Raw genomic sequence first — 16,233 nt, forward strand, 5'->3', positions numbered from 1 at the left:
TTTTGTCTACAGAAAACAGAAACCCGCCTGACATCCTAAAAGCACATTCATTCACCCATTCATCGCCTAAACGTCACAAATCTCATCCCTTCTTCACTACCACTGCATCTTCAAAGTAATGCTGCAAGTGGATTTAAACTAAAAGAGGTTTGGTTTCTTTTTTCTTTTTGTTCTTTCTTGTCATTTTTAATTAATTGTGAAATAGCAACTTAGAAAACAATGGTTTAAAAAACAACAGTCTTAAAAAAAAAAAAAAGCTAAATGTCAAAGTGTCCTAAATTCTTTTGTGTGTGATTTTATTATATGTCACGAAACCATTCTGAGGTGATAATTAGATTTTATCTGCACATGGAGGTGGAGGATAGGAGTAGGTGGCGGTATCAACATTTCACCAAAACAACAGGGCAATTCACATGATCAGGTAGGAAAAAAAAAATGTACACGGTTGGTTGGGGCTGTTGTTTGATCAAGTACATTGTGAGGCTGCCCTGATACAAGGTGGGTGGACATTTTATTTGCCTCTCTGCAGCTAGAAATTCAAGAATAAACCGGTACAAGAGGAAAAGCAGGAAATACACAATGATATATAAAATGCAAAATCTGTTGGTGATTGTCATATAAGAGTCTAAAACAGAGCAGAAAGACACATTTTCCCCTTAGGTTTTCAACAAACGGCTCCATTAATTGTTTCAGAATTAGTGTAAGGGATTGAGGATTGGAGTCCATGAAACTTCAAGGCAGCTGGTGTGGAAGTGATAAGGGTTTTGGCTCCCAGTGACACCTCCAAATTTGCACAATAACAAGGACTCCTGGTGAGTGAAAGTTGCTTCAGGCCCTGTGATGCCCTACATTTCAACTCACCCCCAAGAAAATATCCTCAATTTCACAGGTGTTCACAGTAATATGACCTGACTGCAAATCTCTTCTGTATTTTTCTCTGGGTTAAAATTAAGCTCTGCAGGTTCAAAGTAAAATGTGCAGACAAGGCACGCCAGAAAGGGAAGATAAGAATTGCAGATGCCAGAACGGATTTTTTTTTTTTTTGATGGACATTTCAAAGCAAATATAGACATATACGGCATTGTAAATCTCTTGTGTGTGTACATAACCATGTGCCTTCACACATCAAAACTGGATTCGCTCCTGAGCAACAAAAGGTACTGAAAACAACGTGAGAGCAAGTGAAATAGAAAATATATCCAAAGAGGACACAGAAACAGACTTATTTATTACTTTCAAGAGACCAAGAGCTAAGAAAAGGGTGCAACAGAAAAATGGGCAATGGATTTGAATATGAAGACCCTGGAGAAAGAAAATAAAACTGGAAATATCAAATACTTCCCAGGTTCATTAGTGATCAGGGAAATGCAAAATTAGAAACATACTCTGACCTCTTAGACTAGCAGTGACTTTCTTTGCTCAGTCCCACTGAGTCTTGAGTAGGCTCAGTCCCACTCCTGAGCCTACTCCTGGTCCAGCTGTTGTCAATCACTTCAAACTCAGAATCTGTAGAAGCAAAGTATTTTATTTGGGGCTTGAGAACAGCAATTTGGGACAGATAGATTCAGAAAGTTTGGAACGAGTACTCCGTAGATACTCAGATTGTACATGGCTTTGAAAGAGAAGCAGCAGCTAAGGACAGAGAGATTTCACATGTTCCATGACAAGTGTCTGGCATGCAGTAGCTGTCCTGGCACTAAGCTGTGTGTGCCCAGGCTACCCATGACTGACTGCCAGGGCTATCTCTAGGGGTAAGGTTTGCTGGTGATCAGAGACAGTTGCTCACCTGCAACTGCCTATAAAAGATGCTAATGGTGCCAGGCGAGGGGACACAAGCCTGTAATCCCAGCAGCTCAGGAGACTGAGGCAGGAGGATCCAAGTTCAAATTCAGCCTTGGCAACTGAGCAAGGTCCTATGCAAGTTAGTGAGACCTCATCTCTAAATAAAATACAAGAAAAGGGCTGGGGATGTGGCTCAGTGGTTAAGCGCCTCTGGGTTCAACCCCTGAGCCCCACCCCCCAAAAAAGAGATGCTAATGACTCTATAGAAGTTGGCCCTGTTCAAAAGTTAGCACTATTGTCATTTTCTCAGACCTAGTTCAAGGGTTCACCTTCCCAGACAGCAGCCTGACATGTTCATAGATCTTGGTACCTCATGGCTTTCTGACTCCAGGTTGAAATGCTCTTTAAAAATTGCTTTTCATCATGATTTACTTTGGGATTTCAAACTGTGCACTTGTAGATAAAATAGAGTTTTGGCAAAAATCCCTGCTAAGTCAGTTTTGGCAAGAATATCCCACACTGTCCCAGGTGATGCTGAGCAACCTGGACTGCCTTCAACAACACCACTGCTAGGTTAGTCTGGCCAGAATCTCCCCTGACCCCGAGGTTTCCTCCTAGTAATTTTTCATCCACTGACTCCCACCCTGCTCCTTGGCTACAAATTCCCACTATTGCTTGTATTTGAAGTTGAGCGCAGTCTCTCTTCTCCACTACAAAATCCCATTGCAGTGTTTCTGAATAAAAGCCTGCCTTACATGCTTCATGGAATAAAGTTTCTTTAACAGAGGCTACGAAATGTTAGTAATACCCAACCTGCAAGGTTGGAGTCTTCTCGGGGAATTATGCCCATATATGCAAGAAGACACGTATGCCCAAGATTTACTGAAAATTATGACAATTTAGAAAAAAAATTTGAACGTTTATGAACAGGGAAGTGCTTATATAAAATGTGTGTCTAGACCATAAAATTCTCTGCAACCTTTAAAATGAATGAAGTAGAATCAAGAAAATTTTGAGTACAAAATGAAGTCGGCAAGGAATATATGCACAGCATAGTTCCAAATCTGTGGAGGACAAAGTCATTCCTATTGTGTCCCCACAGAAGTAGTCAGAAAGGACAAGCTGAGCCCGAGTCGGGTTATTCAGAAGGAAGGAGGTTGGGGAAAGTGAGAGGAGTTCCACTTTCTGTTTCATACGTGTCTGTTCTGGATCAACTTTTTACTGTAAGAATGTAATGATGGAGCAAATATGACCCAAGTTTGCCAAGACTGGACAAGTGGAACATTTCTGTTTTACTTATTCTTCAATTAAAAAGATGAATTGGAGCTTAGATAAAGACATTTCAGAACAGTTTCAGTTAGATTGGCTACTTCCACATGATGTTAACTTGAGTATCCACTAATTGGCCAACTACTATCTCTTGATTAGCAGGAAGTGGGGAAGAGGCAGACACCACAACCCTGCATACTTCACGAAAGCATATCGATGACCCGAACGTGTCCTTATTACTTTAGGGCCCTTTGTGCATCTTTGCTCTCCCTCCACATTTAGCTCCATGGGGGGCCTTTTTATCTCCTCACTGGCACATCACGGAGACTCAGTGACCACTTGCTGAATGTAGTGGGTGGGTCAGCAATGGCATGTGGGTCCTAACTGCCTCAGCCACACTTCCGGGCTGGAATAAGCATATTTAAGTTTTTGGATGAAACTTCATTGCTCATTGCAGACTTTCAACACCTGGCCAGCTGGGCGCGGTGGCGCATGCCTGTAATCCCATTGGGAGGCTGAGGCAGGAGGATCATGAGTTCAAAACCAGCCTCAGCAACTTAGCAAGGCCCTAAACAACTTAGCAAGATCCTGTCTCTAAACAAATACAAGAAGGGCTGGGGATGTGGCTCAGTGGTTAAGCACCCTGGGTTCAATCTCTGGTACAAAAAAAAAACAAAAACAAAAAACACCTAGCCAGTGCCAGGTGGTCAAATATTATCGATCACACCAATTTTCCTACCTGACCTTCAATTTGTTTTTAATCCTGACAGAGCACCGTCTATCACATGCTTAATGCTGTAAACACATGGAACCCAGCACACTGTGTAACTGAAAGATGATTGAAAGGTACTGTGTGAAAAGCACCTGTGTGAAAGTACTGTGTGACTCCACGGGACTCTTCTCGTCATTACTTCCACACACTCTACTCCCCCAGACTCCCTCTGGGTTTCCATTCTTGGACTTTCATCCAGAGCAGTTTGAGGGCCTGGGTGTCTCTCGGTGGGAGAGCTCAGGGGTAGCATGTGCAAGGACCGGGATTTAATTAAAGAGGCAGGGGCTCTGGCTGTGGTCCAGTGACTTCCTTCAGGCGCATTCCAAAGACGTCTTCTCAGCACTTATTCTTTAGCCTCTCTTAAGTGACGTGGGTGTGGCTAACCTCCCTTGCCACGCTCTTTCTCCCTCTTTTTCTCTTTTTACTTCCTAGCCATGGCTCCTTATCATTTTTAGCTGACTACAAACAGCCCCGAGTATCGTCAGTGACTTTTAACAAATGCTTTAGTTGGAACTGCTGAGGGTAAAACACCATGGAGATCACAAAGTTCTAGTTCAAAGGATGCACTGAGAGGGAGGGAAGACAGTCTATGCTCATGTGAAAAGTTAGAGGTGACTGCATAGTGCCTATTAGCAATTGCTTATTAAATGAAGTAGCTATGTAGGAGAACTCTGGCAATGTCCAAGGTGATAAGAAACTGTCATGGTATTGATACAACCAATAAGTCAGAGTTCTCCAGGTACAGCTGGAGCCTTCCAGCTGTTACTTTTCTTACTTCTGTACAATATTTCCCAAGGGTGTTATGATACGAACCCATAATGAGCCAAACAAACATAACTTCTATTTCAGAATCTTCTAATTTCAGGTTGAAATCACGTATTATCCAGCATCCTCATAACCAGCATCTCAGCATCTTCCATCTCCTTGGGAGGCAATGGTTCTGAGGTCTCCCTTCCTTCCCATTTCTTTGGCCACAAACCTGTTCTGGGTGTGATAACAGCAAACCCTCAAACTCTGCCCCAAATGGAGAGCATTTCAACAACGTGCCCAGGTGACTCCCCAGCACAGTAACATTTGGGAAATGCTACATTAGATAATATGACTCTGTCACTAAAGTATATATGAACTCAGGTGAGTGCTCTGATCAATAGGCCATTGTAGTTAGTGGATTTGAATTGTTCATTGACACACAAAAACATCACCGCTCTGCCCATCTAGCAAAGCATGGTAGAGGAGGCCCTTTCTGGTGTGTCTCTCTAGGACTCACCTGCCCTTTGTGCCGTGTCTTGGTTACCTATTGCCTGTTAACAGAGCAGCCAGGTGCTAATGGCTGAGAACTACGGTCTGGGATTCAGTGCATCCTTGGTGAGACACAAGGACCTGCTGAATCATAACAAGACAGACTTTAACACTGGCGAGGGCCTGCAAAAGTGAATTCCAAGGGAAGCCAGTGACTTGAAGAGCAACTGTCTTCCCTCCCTCTCAGTGGGTGAATGTAGAGGCAGGTGGTGTGGCAGCCAGGCAGCCCAAGAGGGGAGGTGGGACAGGAATGTCTGTATGCAGTTTCTGATGTATGAGGCAGGCTGTTCAAAAACAGAAAGTTCAAAACATACTGTGCCCCTGCAGCTGGAGCAAACTTCATGACAAACCTGGGCTCTGGGCCTACTGTCCCTTGTTGCCACTGCCTGAGGCCAATAGTGACGCTTGGATCCCAGCCCTCTGGGAATTCGTCAGCTGCCTCAGGAGTAGTCATCTCAGTGAAAACCCACAAATCTTGATCGAGGTGATCACACACGACCTCATGTTGGCTCTAAACCCTTGCTAAGTGTCTGATCAAAGCGGGCCACAAGAATGCCATCTCATAGCCAGAACAGGCCCCTGAAGCCAGGGTCCCCACCTGGGAGTACGGGTCCCCAGAGAGTGAGGGTTTGACTCAGCCCCACTGTCTGTGGTTCCACTTGGAAGGCAGTGCAGGCTTGCTCTGCTGCGGGAGGCCCACACCACCCTCCATGTTCCTGAGGGAGCAGGGAAAAGTGGTAAAATGGCCATCGAGAGCTGCCTGATGGAAACAGGGCCCAGAGGGCACTGTGGCGACGCAGACTTAATAGCAGTCACTGCAGAGGGGTGGGGAGATCAAGCATCCTGTCAATCAAGGAGAGTGAAGAATACCTGTCTTCCTGCCAAACCTTCCCCAGGGATTCTTGATGCCTCTCCAGCAGCAAGATCTACCCCTGTGACTTGCCTTCAGCCTGTCCCCCCGCCGCAGCCTTCCATCTCCCTTGCTATCCTTGCTCTGTTGTTCCCTGGGAAACCCCCCTTCTTGCTTTCCTCCTCATGACTCCCACACAGCCCACTCACTATGGAACACCCCCTTGGTTGTAAACAGACCTTTCTATTCTATGTAGCTTTCTTGTCCCACCCTTTCCCCTTTCTTCCTTGAACAATTAACTTTTCTCACCGGTACTTATGCTTCCCCAAAACCCAGAAACTCTTTGCCCCAGGCCCCATAATACAGTGAGGTAACAGATACTTTGGGGGTATTTTCAGTCCCTCTACCTCTTATCTAAGAACCACTCCCACACACTTAGAGCAGCAACCCAGACCTTCACTGGACCCGAGTCACAGATGTCACTGGCTACAGGATTGCTAGATACCGGTTCAGGCTGTGTTTAGGTCAGTGGGTCTCTCTGCTAGTTTGAATTGAAGATAGGTAAATCTGGGAACTTTGAGGAGAGCAGGTGCTTACAGCAGCAGAAAAATCTGAGATGGATGGATGGATGGGGGTGGAAGAAAAGATAGATTACACAGACATGTAATGGAATAAATGTTTGTACCTCTTTAAAATGCAATTGTTCAAGATCCACCCCTAATGTAAAGGCAATGGGAGGTGGGGTATTGGGGAGGTTATTAGGATCAGATGAGGTCATGAGAGTAGAGCCCTTGTGAATGGGATTAGCGTCCATATTAGAGAACTTGCCTCTTCTTCTCTGTGAGGACACAATGAGAAGATGGCCATCTATCAGCCAGGAGCCCAGTCCTCACCAGACAGTCTGCAGGTGCCTTGATCTTGGATTCCCTAGCCTTTGAAACTGTGTGAAATAAATTTTTGTTGTTTAAAAGTCACCCAGTCAATACTACTTTGTTATAGCTGTCCAAGTGGACTAAGAGAGTTAGATAGCCAGCTAGATCTCCAGCTACAAAATGTGATGGAGAGGCTACTTCCTGTTTCTAGGTCCTCATGGTGCTCCACTCTCCTGCCTGGTTTGGGGATGATCTAGTATCCTCGTTAAAAGAAAAAAAATAATAAAAATAAAAATTAAAAATAAAAAAAAATCAGTTCTCATCTTTCACTCAAATAAGGGAGTCTCTATGACTGGCTGGGAAAATTGTTCATTTTGATCAAATCTCACTAGTACTTGATAATCCTCAGTCATAGCTTATCGAGTCCCTCCCACAAATGTCACAGTGGTGACTTCAAAGTTTCTTTATTTTCTTGATCTCACAATCTCTGTGTTTACAGTCCAAACCGACCTGCTTGGTTAACATGTGCTGTCTTGCATGGTTTCATATTTGGGGGATATGCGGCATTACTAGGACTTAATCCAAATGACTTAGCCATCCGAAGGATTGTTATTCCCACAAAATAATCATGTGTGGCACAGTAATTATATTTCCACAATGTGGCCACTGTCCCTGCCATTTCTGGAATGTTTGTTCAACTCTTCCTCTGTAACAGTGATCTGTCACTCCCACAGATAGACATGATTTTCAGAAAGAATAACATTGAATTGTAGTCAGGGTAGGTAACAGAAAGAGCAGTCACACATTTTAGTTATTGGGCAAAACAGGGTGCTTTGCAGTACTTGATATCAAATATCCATTAAGATCATAATAGAGGGGCTGGGGTTGTGGCTCAGTGGTAAAGCTCTTGCCTGGCATGTGTGAGGCACTGGGTTTGATTCTCAGCACCACATATAAATAAATGGAAAAAATAAAGGCCTGTCAACATCTAAAAAAATATTGAAAAAATAGATCATAATTAGAATAAGCACATACTCTTCCTACAGAAAAACTCTAAAAGATAATAGTAATTTGAAGACATAAGTTCTGTTACATTTATTAAATTTAAGCCACATTCTTTCTCATCATCACATCTTTCTGTCACTGTCATTCAGGTCTCTGGAGTAGAAATCAAAGACTTATGATTGGAGAAGTAAAATATAAATTTATTATTTATGTTTAGGTTCCTTAAATGATTATTCAATAGAAATTATACTTCTAAAGAAGAGTCAAATATTCAGGTAGGTCAAAATATACATGAACACAAGTGAAGATTACAGACCAACATTGATAATTTAAGTCACTGCCATAGATTGTACATCATTTACCTGACTTTGTGAGCCTTTGGGGATCTATGAAAGTCTTACCCTTGCCACAGTCCAGAGCTCTGGATAGATATAATGTACTCTCTCTTTTTTTTTTTTTTTAAGTTATAAGTTTCTTCCTGTTATGAGGGATAAGCAGTAGCTATTTTTTTTTAAGACTTCACAGAGGCATCAAGAAACTGCAAAGTAAGGTATATAAATGTCAAGTTTTGACCAATTGATCACAAAGTGAGTTAGAGCTCAGAAACCTTCCTAAGGCAAGCTAGTGCAACCTACTTCTTGGTGCAAATTTCAGCTAGTGTGATCAAAGATAATGAGTCATCCAGGCTGGTATTTAAAAAAAACACTGAAGCTGCTTCGGTGCTTTTTTCTTTTCCTGAGCTTCACTGTAACTGAAACTACACTTGTACTTTGAGATATGGTTCTTGGCCATGAATTATACACGACACCAACACTGAGTAGCTTTCAATTTAAAGAATGTACTTAGGTGTGATCCTTGCAGTTGGTTAGCCTGAAAATATTCACAGAATCTCATCACAGTGAAGTCTAATTTGCTGTCTACAGTAGAGATTTGGGGTATTAGATATACCTTAAAATGGACGGACAATTGAAGACCTTAAAAGACTTTTTGGTAAAGAGAAATGTTTACTCTGATACTCTCACAGGGTATTTGCAGAGTTTTTAAAACATGATCAGTTTTGTCCTTCTTGGGAAAATGAGTGAGTTACTTCTGCAGGGGTGATGGAATGCACAAAGGTAACTTGGAGAAAAAGATTGTGAGCTTTGAGGTCAAGATTTGAATGTCAGCTCTCCTACTTCCCTGCCACCTGTGGTGCTTGGGTAGGTTATTCCACCTTTTTGAAACCAGGCTCCTTATCTTTGAAGTGGAGCGGCTGCATCACTATGTCACAGGGCTGCTACGCAGATGAAGTCCAACAGTGTGTGTAAACAATGCAGGACCGGATCAGCAAGAGTTCACTGCCTTCTGACCCTGCTTCCAAATTCTTGCATCTGGTACCCAGTACAGTGTTCCCAGGAGGCTGAAGAATTCTTGTGACAAGGATTCTATAACCCCTAGCCTCAGGGAGGATGACAGTCAGGGTCAGGAGGACTTCCTTTCCACAAACTTTCTCCTACAGGTGTTGCCAAAGGAGGCTTGTACAATACCTACCACGCAAACTCTAATGGCTCTTTAAAAAGCAAAACGAAAAAACCCTGCTTAGTAATTTTTAAATTTTACAATATTTGGAAATTAAGTCTCTACCTACTCATCTATAAAATCACTTCAGACCAGTTTTCAAATTATAGATATTTGATGTCAAAAGAGCTTTTAGATAATTTGTGCATTAATTCCATAAATGTCCAGTTAGAGCCTCATACGTACTGGCCTTTGTGGTAGACATTAGAAATGCAAAAATAAACTTGCTTTCTGTCTTCAATGATTTCACATTGTGGGGAAGGAGAAAAAGTTATCCTAATTTTAATGCATCATAATTGGAAGTATGCAAAAGTGAACACTATTTGCAGAGCACTTTAAAGTTCAAAGCACTTTGAACACATTTCCCACATTTCAGCTTCACAATCACCAGATGAGCTAGATGTCACTGTTACTAATCATTTCCAGGTCAGATACAAAGAAGCCAAGCGCGGGGAGGCGAAGTAATGTGACCAAATCACACGGATGATCACCACGATTCTGCCTCGGTCTCAGATGTCTCTGCCTCTCAGCATCCATGTGAAAATACATTCAGAATACATCTCTACCAAACTTGCAAATGCCATATAAATGTCACCTGAATTATGTCTCCCAGGAAACAGGCATGGCCACCTCTCATGCTTTGACCTTGGCCTCTAATCTATGCCCCTTCTCTCCCCCAGGAATCCCACTCAGAGTCAGTAGCCTCTGATTGTGCCAAGTTGTTTCAGGCCTTGATGCTTTTGTGGCTACTGTTTCTGCACCCAAACACTCTGCCCCCACCCATCCAGCTCCCTCTTCCTAGTCCTCCTCATGCATGGGGAGAGCACAGGCTTCACCCTCTCCAGGAGGCCCTGTTGGACTACCCTCCCCAAGCCGTTCCCTATGGCTGGTGCCTGGTTCCCCCGAGGCAGGCCAGAGCACTAATCAGTTCATCCTTTACAGCTCGGTGGCTCTTGGCTTATTGGACTGTCTTTCCCCACTAGACTGAGAGTCCCTTAGGGATGTCTTCATGGCCTGTGTTTAGCCCATTAGCTATTTGTTGACCAAGTGAATAAATGAACATCTAGTTAATGCTTCCTTGCCTAGAGTGCCCTCCGCAGCAGCTGAAGTCCACCATAAATCCACAGCTTTCCAGCAGCCTCAGAACTACCGCTGGTGCCAACTAGAGCTTACCCAGTTTAAGCGCATGCTGCCTCTGAAAACAAGAATAGCAGTAACCATCACCCTCATGGCGTCTAATGCCCCTTAGGCATGGCAGGTGCCTTAGATCACTGGAGATGCTTGTATCGGGCCAGGCACACCCTTTCGGAGTGGTCTTTCTGCTTTCAGTCTTAACCCCTACCCCAAATCACAGAATCGTATCTGCCCACCTCCATATGTCCAGTGCCTAAAACAATATCTGGCACACAGTGACTTTCATTAGTTGAATGAATGAATGAATGAATGATGAATGAAAATTGCCTGGGTTCAGTCCTTTTGAAGTGGCCACCCTGTCACTTGTGGCACCTGATCCCATAAAACTAGCCTGGGCTTGGGCTGGGGTCTGATCAAAGGCAGCCAATCTGCAGATCTCTCCATGACCGATGATCCATAATCTGCTGTAAAAGGTTGGCCTCCCATGGTAGTTCCTTTCTAGAGAATTTGAACTAAGAAACACAAAGAAAAATTAGAAGGCAAGTACAAGGTCAAGGGCTAAAAGAAGCCATGGTCAGATTGTTGCAGGACCAGTAGGATCCATGCACCTAGAGCAAGAGAGCCTTTGTTCAGACTGGAGAGCAAGAAAGTTGGTCAGCAGAGAGGCCAACAAAAGCCCAGTGTCATCTGAGACCATGCCAACCTTGAGTGCTAAAGAAAGAGGAACCAGTTGCCTCAGTTCCTGATAATTTTCTCATTTCAACTTCAAGTCAGGTGAAACCTGATTTTAGAGGGGTGTCCTTGCTTCAGGAGAGGCTGATTTTTAATACGTGTCAGCTTAAGGTACAGGAGCACCATTCACTCACATGGTGCCCTTGTGACAATTAAATCAAAGGTGCCCCTCCTGGCTGGGTAAGAAGCTGCTGACCTTTGTGCAAAGAGAAAAGGTCTCCTTGTTTCCCTCCTTGGAGGAGGAGGAAGGCACACACGTCCATGCCAGGTGCACAGCTTGGCTAGAACAGAACACTGGCTAGATTTGAGCCCTCCAGCACCGGTTCCAGCCGGCATCCTTCTGCACTGTCCAAGCTGGCCTGCCTTCCCTATTCTGCCAGTTTAAGCGCATGCTGTCTTTCCTATTCCTGCCTTTGCTATTCTGTAACCAAGCAGAGACAGAAAGTAAACTTAGAGCCAGATGGTCTTTGGCAAAAAACCACTCTGAGACACTGGAACTTAAAGTGAGCAGGCATCTGTTGTCCATGGTCTAGGGCACCTCCAGTCCAGCTTGTGGCTGGGACCCAGAAACCCCTTGAGACCCAGTTACCCTGGCACAGTACCATGCTTTGGGGAGCAAAGCATCAACTTGAAGAGTTACAACCTTGGAGTCTGTGAGAGACTCCCGGGGAGCACACACAGGTGTGGGCAATCAAGGCCTCCTCCAATGGAGCAGGTAATCCTCAATGGCAGAACTGCTTGGGACAGTAGCGCCTCTGACAATGACCAGGAAGCAGAGCAGACGGACAGATAGAACATCCAGGTTGCTAGATGTCTCACTTCACTCAGTACTGAACACACCAGGCTCAAGAAAAAGATGAGTTTGCTTTATGCATACCTAGATGTACCAGGACATGGGGGTTCTGGGGGATGATTAGAGTAATAAAAAAAGATCTGAGACTGGCTGGGTGCAGGGTGCATGCCTGTAATCCCAGTGGCTTAGGAAGCTGAGGCCGGAGGATCACAAATTCAAAGACAGTCCCAGCAATTTAGCAAGCCCCCAAACAACTCAGTGAGATCCTGTCTTAAAACAAATTTAAAAGGGGAGCTGGTAAAGTGGTAAGTGCCCCTGGGTTCAAACCCCAGTACCACAGGAAAAAAAAAAAAAAAAAACAAAAACAAAAAAAAACCCAAAAAAAACCTGAGAGACTATATATGTTCATTAAGACGACCATCTGCTTATACAGCCCTTGGAGGTGGCTGAATTGGTTTTCTGTTCTGTGAGCCCAGAGTGCATCCCTTGAAGAGACTTTTAGCTCTTCTAATGCCAAAGCAATTCTAGCTTTTATAAGGTCAATAAAAAAGGGTTATTCATTAGTTCTATTGTTATTTCAATTTTCTTTTTTAAAATTATTTGAAAACATTTGGGTTTCTTCACATTTTTGTATGGATTTTAAAATATAAAACTAAAGATTTTGCTGATAAAGCACCTGCATTTTATTATGTGAACAATGAACGCCTCAAACCAGAAATCAAATAAAAGTCTCTGATGTCTGAAATGACTTCTCAACAAAAATCTAGTAATAATGGAGACCTCTCAGGGATTGTCTAGGGAGATCCTCAGAGCAGAAATACAATGCCAGCACTGGGCAGGTCTTTTAAAACTATGTTTGGTATTGGAATGTAATTGCAGTATCTGGCAAAATGTTAGCTTTTATTATTCTTCAATGGAACAAAGGTTGGAGGGGAATTGGTGGTGGGAGGTAGGGTGGCAGTTGGGGCAGCAGGTAGTAGTCATTTGTCTTGGAATGAAGCTGCTCTCTGACATCTCATGGAGAAAGCCCTTCCTTTTCACCCTGCAGGACACACAGCATTGCAAAAGTTGATTTCCTTTTACCTACAACCTCTCCCAGGGATTCCGACCAGGGAGATAGATATTAGAAATCACTCCATAGGTCCTATTTGACAACTAACTGAGTTAAGAATGAGAATGAGAAAAGCTGCTTGGGAGGTTTCCGTAGTGGAAAGAGGACTAATAGAGATGGGGAAGGTACTAAGAAAAGGGTTTCAAGCTCACACTTGCCCAGGCCAGCCCTAGTCACACAGTAGCACAATGACATATGTTCATAGGACAATGGTTCTCAAGCTTGGCCTCACGGGAATCACCTAATGCTGGACTGTATCTGATATCAAATAAATCAGAACTCCTGGGAGTGGGACCAGCCACAATTTGTTTTTTATTATTGTTTTTCAATTCCCCAAAGTGATTCCTATGTGTAACCAGTGTAGGAAAGAAAGGCTTTTCTAACTTTAAGCTACATAAGAACAGTCTGTGGATCTTATCAACATGCAGATTTGGATTAAGTAGGTCGGGGGTGGGGCTGCGATTCAGAGATGAGGCTGGTGCTCTTGGCTCAGGATTGGGTTCTGGCAAAGCCACATAGGACCTAGCTCTCAATATTGCCTCCAAGTGTTCCCAAAGTTGCTGGGGATGGCCCGGAAATTGGGCTACTCCAGCAGCAGGCAAGGAATGTTTCCACAAAGTGTGTCAACTTGTTAATGTGCCTCTAAGAAAATTCAGGCGTCATCTTGCTGGTTCTCCAGTCCATCAAAGGTTGTGACATTCTTGGAAAACACTTTGTGACGGTAAGGGACTGGCTCATTCTTTTTCTCAAAAATTCTAAAAGAGGCAGGGATCTTGGTTATGTCCAAGGCTCTGATCTGACAAAAGTACAGTCACATGGAAGACATTCACTCTTCTACCTGTGCAGCAGAGGATAACTGAGTTGAAAGCTGTCATTTCCTAACATCCTGTAAGAAGGCCCAGAAAAGGCAGAATCCTTGGAAGTAAAACTAACTTTATAAATATAGTTCATACGATGTGCACTTTGCACAGTTGCATTTGAAACTCTTTACTGTCCTTTTTCTGAGGAGAGGCCTTAATTTCTCTCTATATGCAAATTAGAGATATTAGCTATGCTTATTTAGATCACTATAGGACTAACAATCAGCTTTCTCCTTAGGACCATCTGGATGGTTAATTTTTGTAAAAAAAAAAAAAAAAAAAAATCAATCAGTGTTACTCATGGTTTGAGTTCGGTTTGTCCGAGATACCCAAAGCTGGAGGTAAAATTCATTTTTGTTCTGTGCTCTTCATAAATAAACTCAGAGGAAGACTCTTCATACAAATTCCATGATTGACATCCCACTACCTGTATTTAATAATTCTGACTGGCTTTATCCATGGTGATCTGCAAAATCAGGTCAGTTATGGCTTTGATGCTTTTCAAGTACACACACTGGGTGGCAAAACTGTATTACAAGAATAAGACAATAGAAGGCTTTGGTGGAAGGCAGCTAGCTAACTGAAGGGGAGATAGAGGCACAGGAATGTGCCCTCTGTGAATCAGAAACTGGCTTCATATAGTAGCAGGTTGAGTTCGAGATCACAGAAGGCATGACTCCAGAATACCCAGCCAGAAAGAGGTAGTGACCCAGGTAGTGCATACTTGTGCACCAGAGCAAGAGACTTTGCTCCTGTTAGTGGTTGCAATGTCACTTTCATTTCTAGTTTCCCAGCTTCCATGTATATTCGCCATAGACTGCAAATCATAAAACTGTCAGTGGAAACAACTATCTCGTGGATGAAAAAAAAAAAAAATGAACAGATCTAGGATCTAGGTACTGGGGTTGTAGCTCAGTGGTAGACCGGCTTGCCTGGCATGCATGAGGTTCTGGATTTGATCCCCAGCCCTGGAAATAAATTAATAATAGTAATAATGATGTTCTAAAATTTTTAGGATAATTCTTTGTGCAAAAGCATTTTGAATTACTAGTTATTTGATACACGTAACCTCCCCATGGGATAGTTCCATATCACACCCCCACTTTAAATACTGAGATATGAGAGACAAGGTCAAGTGATTTGCCCAACATTATACAGCACAGCCTGACAGCATGGGGCCTCAGCCGAGTTCCTGGTTCTGCTATCCGGGTACACAAAGCAATATCTGAGGACACAGCGTCGAGGGCCAATGCTACAGCAGCGGTGCTGGCTCCAGTCTTTTCCAAATCACAGTGAAGGATGAAATTACCCAAACAGCCTGGACGGACTCTCACCACCACCTGCACCAATTTTTACAAGAAGGAAAACTCTTATCCCGGGTCCTGTTACCAGCAAACCTTCAAAGAACCGTTAATTTCAGAAGCATGAGCAGCTAGCTGCGAGGGTTGCTTATAACCGCACTCGCCCCAGCCCCTGAAGTACAGGGACCGCACCCTTCCGAGGGACCAAAGTCGCATTGAAGACCGAGAAGGTTCCTCTTCCTGATGGACAAACCTAAGATCCAAATCTGCCGGCGCTGCCTGGCGCCCTCAGCCGAGAGGGAGCGCTCGGTAAACCAGCAGAGACCGCACAATGCACTCGCCCTGCAAAACGCGCACCCGTGGGCGCACGTACTCCTTGTCTGCCTTTAGCATCCTCCGCCGAGGGTCGCCGAGCCCCGCAGCCCAGCAGGAAGCAGCAATCGGGGGAGATCACCCGGGCCCCCGACCCGCCAGCCTGCCCGGCTGGTGCCCGCTAGCGCCCCGGGCTGGCTGCACCGCGCTCGCCGCCACCTGCCCGCAGCCGGCCCTCCCCCGGCCGGCGACCCAAGCCGCCCTTACCTGAGCCAGAGATGTGGACCCGGAGCGGGCGGCCCCTGCTGGAGGACGATGAGAGGTCGCTCTGGGAGCGGCCGCGGGGACTCAGGTCCCCGGGCAGCCAGCGCAGGGCAGGCACCGGCGGCAGAGCGGGAGCCTCGGGCTCTGCAGCGGGAGCAGCTGCCGCCTGAGCGGCCGGCTCGCGCGGGAGCCCCGCGGGACTCCTGCCCGCCTCGGCCATCGGTTCCGGGCGGCCGGGCCCGCGCGCCGGGTGGGGCCGACGCCGGCGCGGAGGGCTGAGCGGCCGGTGCTGCCCCGCGCGTCGCGACCCCGAGGCAGCG

General features: G+C 44.8%; 1 protein-coding gene across 7 annotated transcripts in view; it reads right to left on the reverse strand.

Annotated features, from left to right (window-relative positions):
- The window catches only part of PHACTR2 (phosphatase and actin regulator 2), a gene marked incomplete at its 3' end in the record, with an annotated part of 255,283 nt that extends 239,057 nt beyond the window's left edge, over positions 1-16,226 (reverse strand). For 3 of the 7 annotated variants that reach the window (XM_079146842.1, XM_079146841.1, XM_079146850.1), the window contains exon 1: positions 15,917-16,224. In XM_079146842.1, coding sequence (XP_079002968.1) covers positions 15,917-16,133 — 217 coding nt within the window. In that variant the 5' untranslated portion in view covers positions 16,134-16,224. Of the gene's footprint in view, positions 1-15,916 lie in introns of all 7 variants that reach the window. The other 4 variants (XM_079146849.1, XM_079146847.1, XM_079146844.1 and 1 more) reach the window with 4 other exon arrangements.
- Between the last annotated feature and the right edge of the window lie 7 nt (positions 16,227-16,233).

Source organism: Sciurus vulgaris (genome assembly GCF_902686455.1).
Source record: "Sciurus vulgaris genome assembly, chromosome: 7".
Classification (NCBI taxonomy): Eukaryota; Metazoa; Chordata; class Mammalia; order Rodentia; family Sciuridae; genus Sciurus; species Sciurus vulgaris.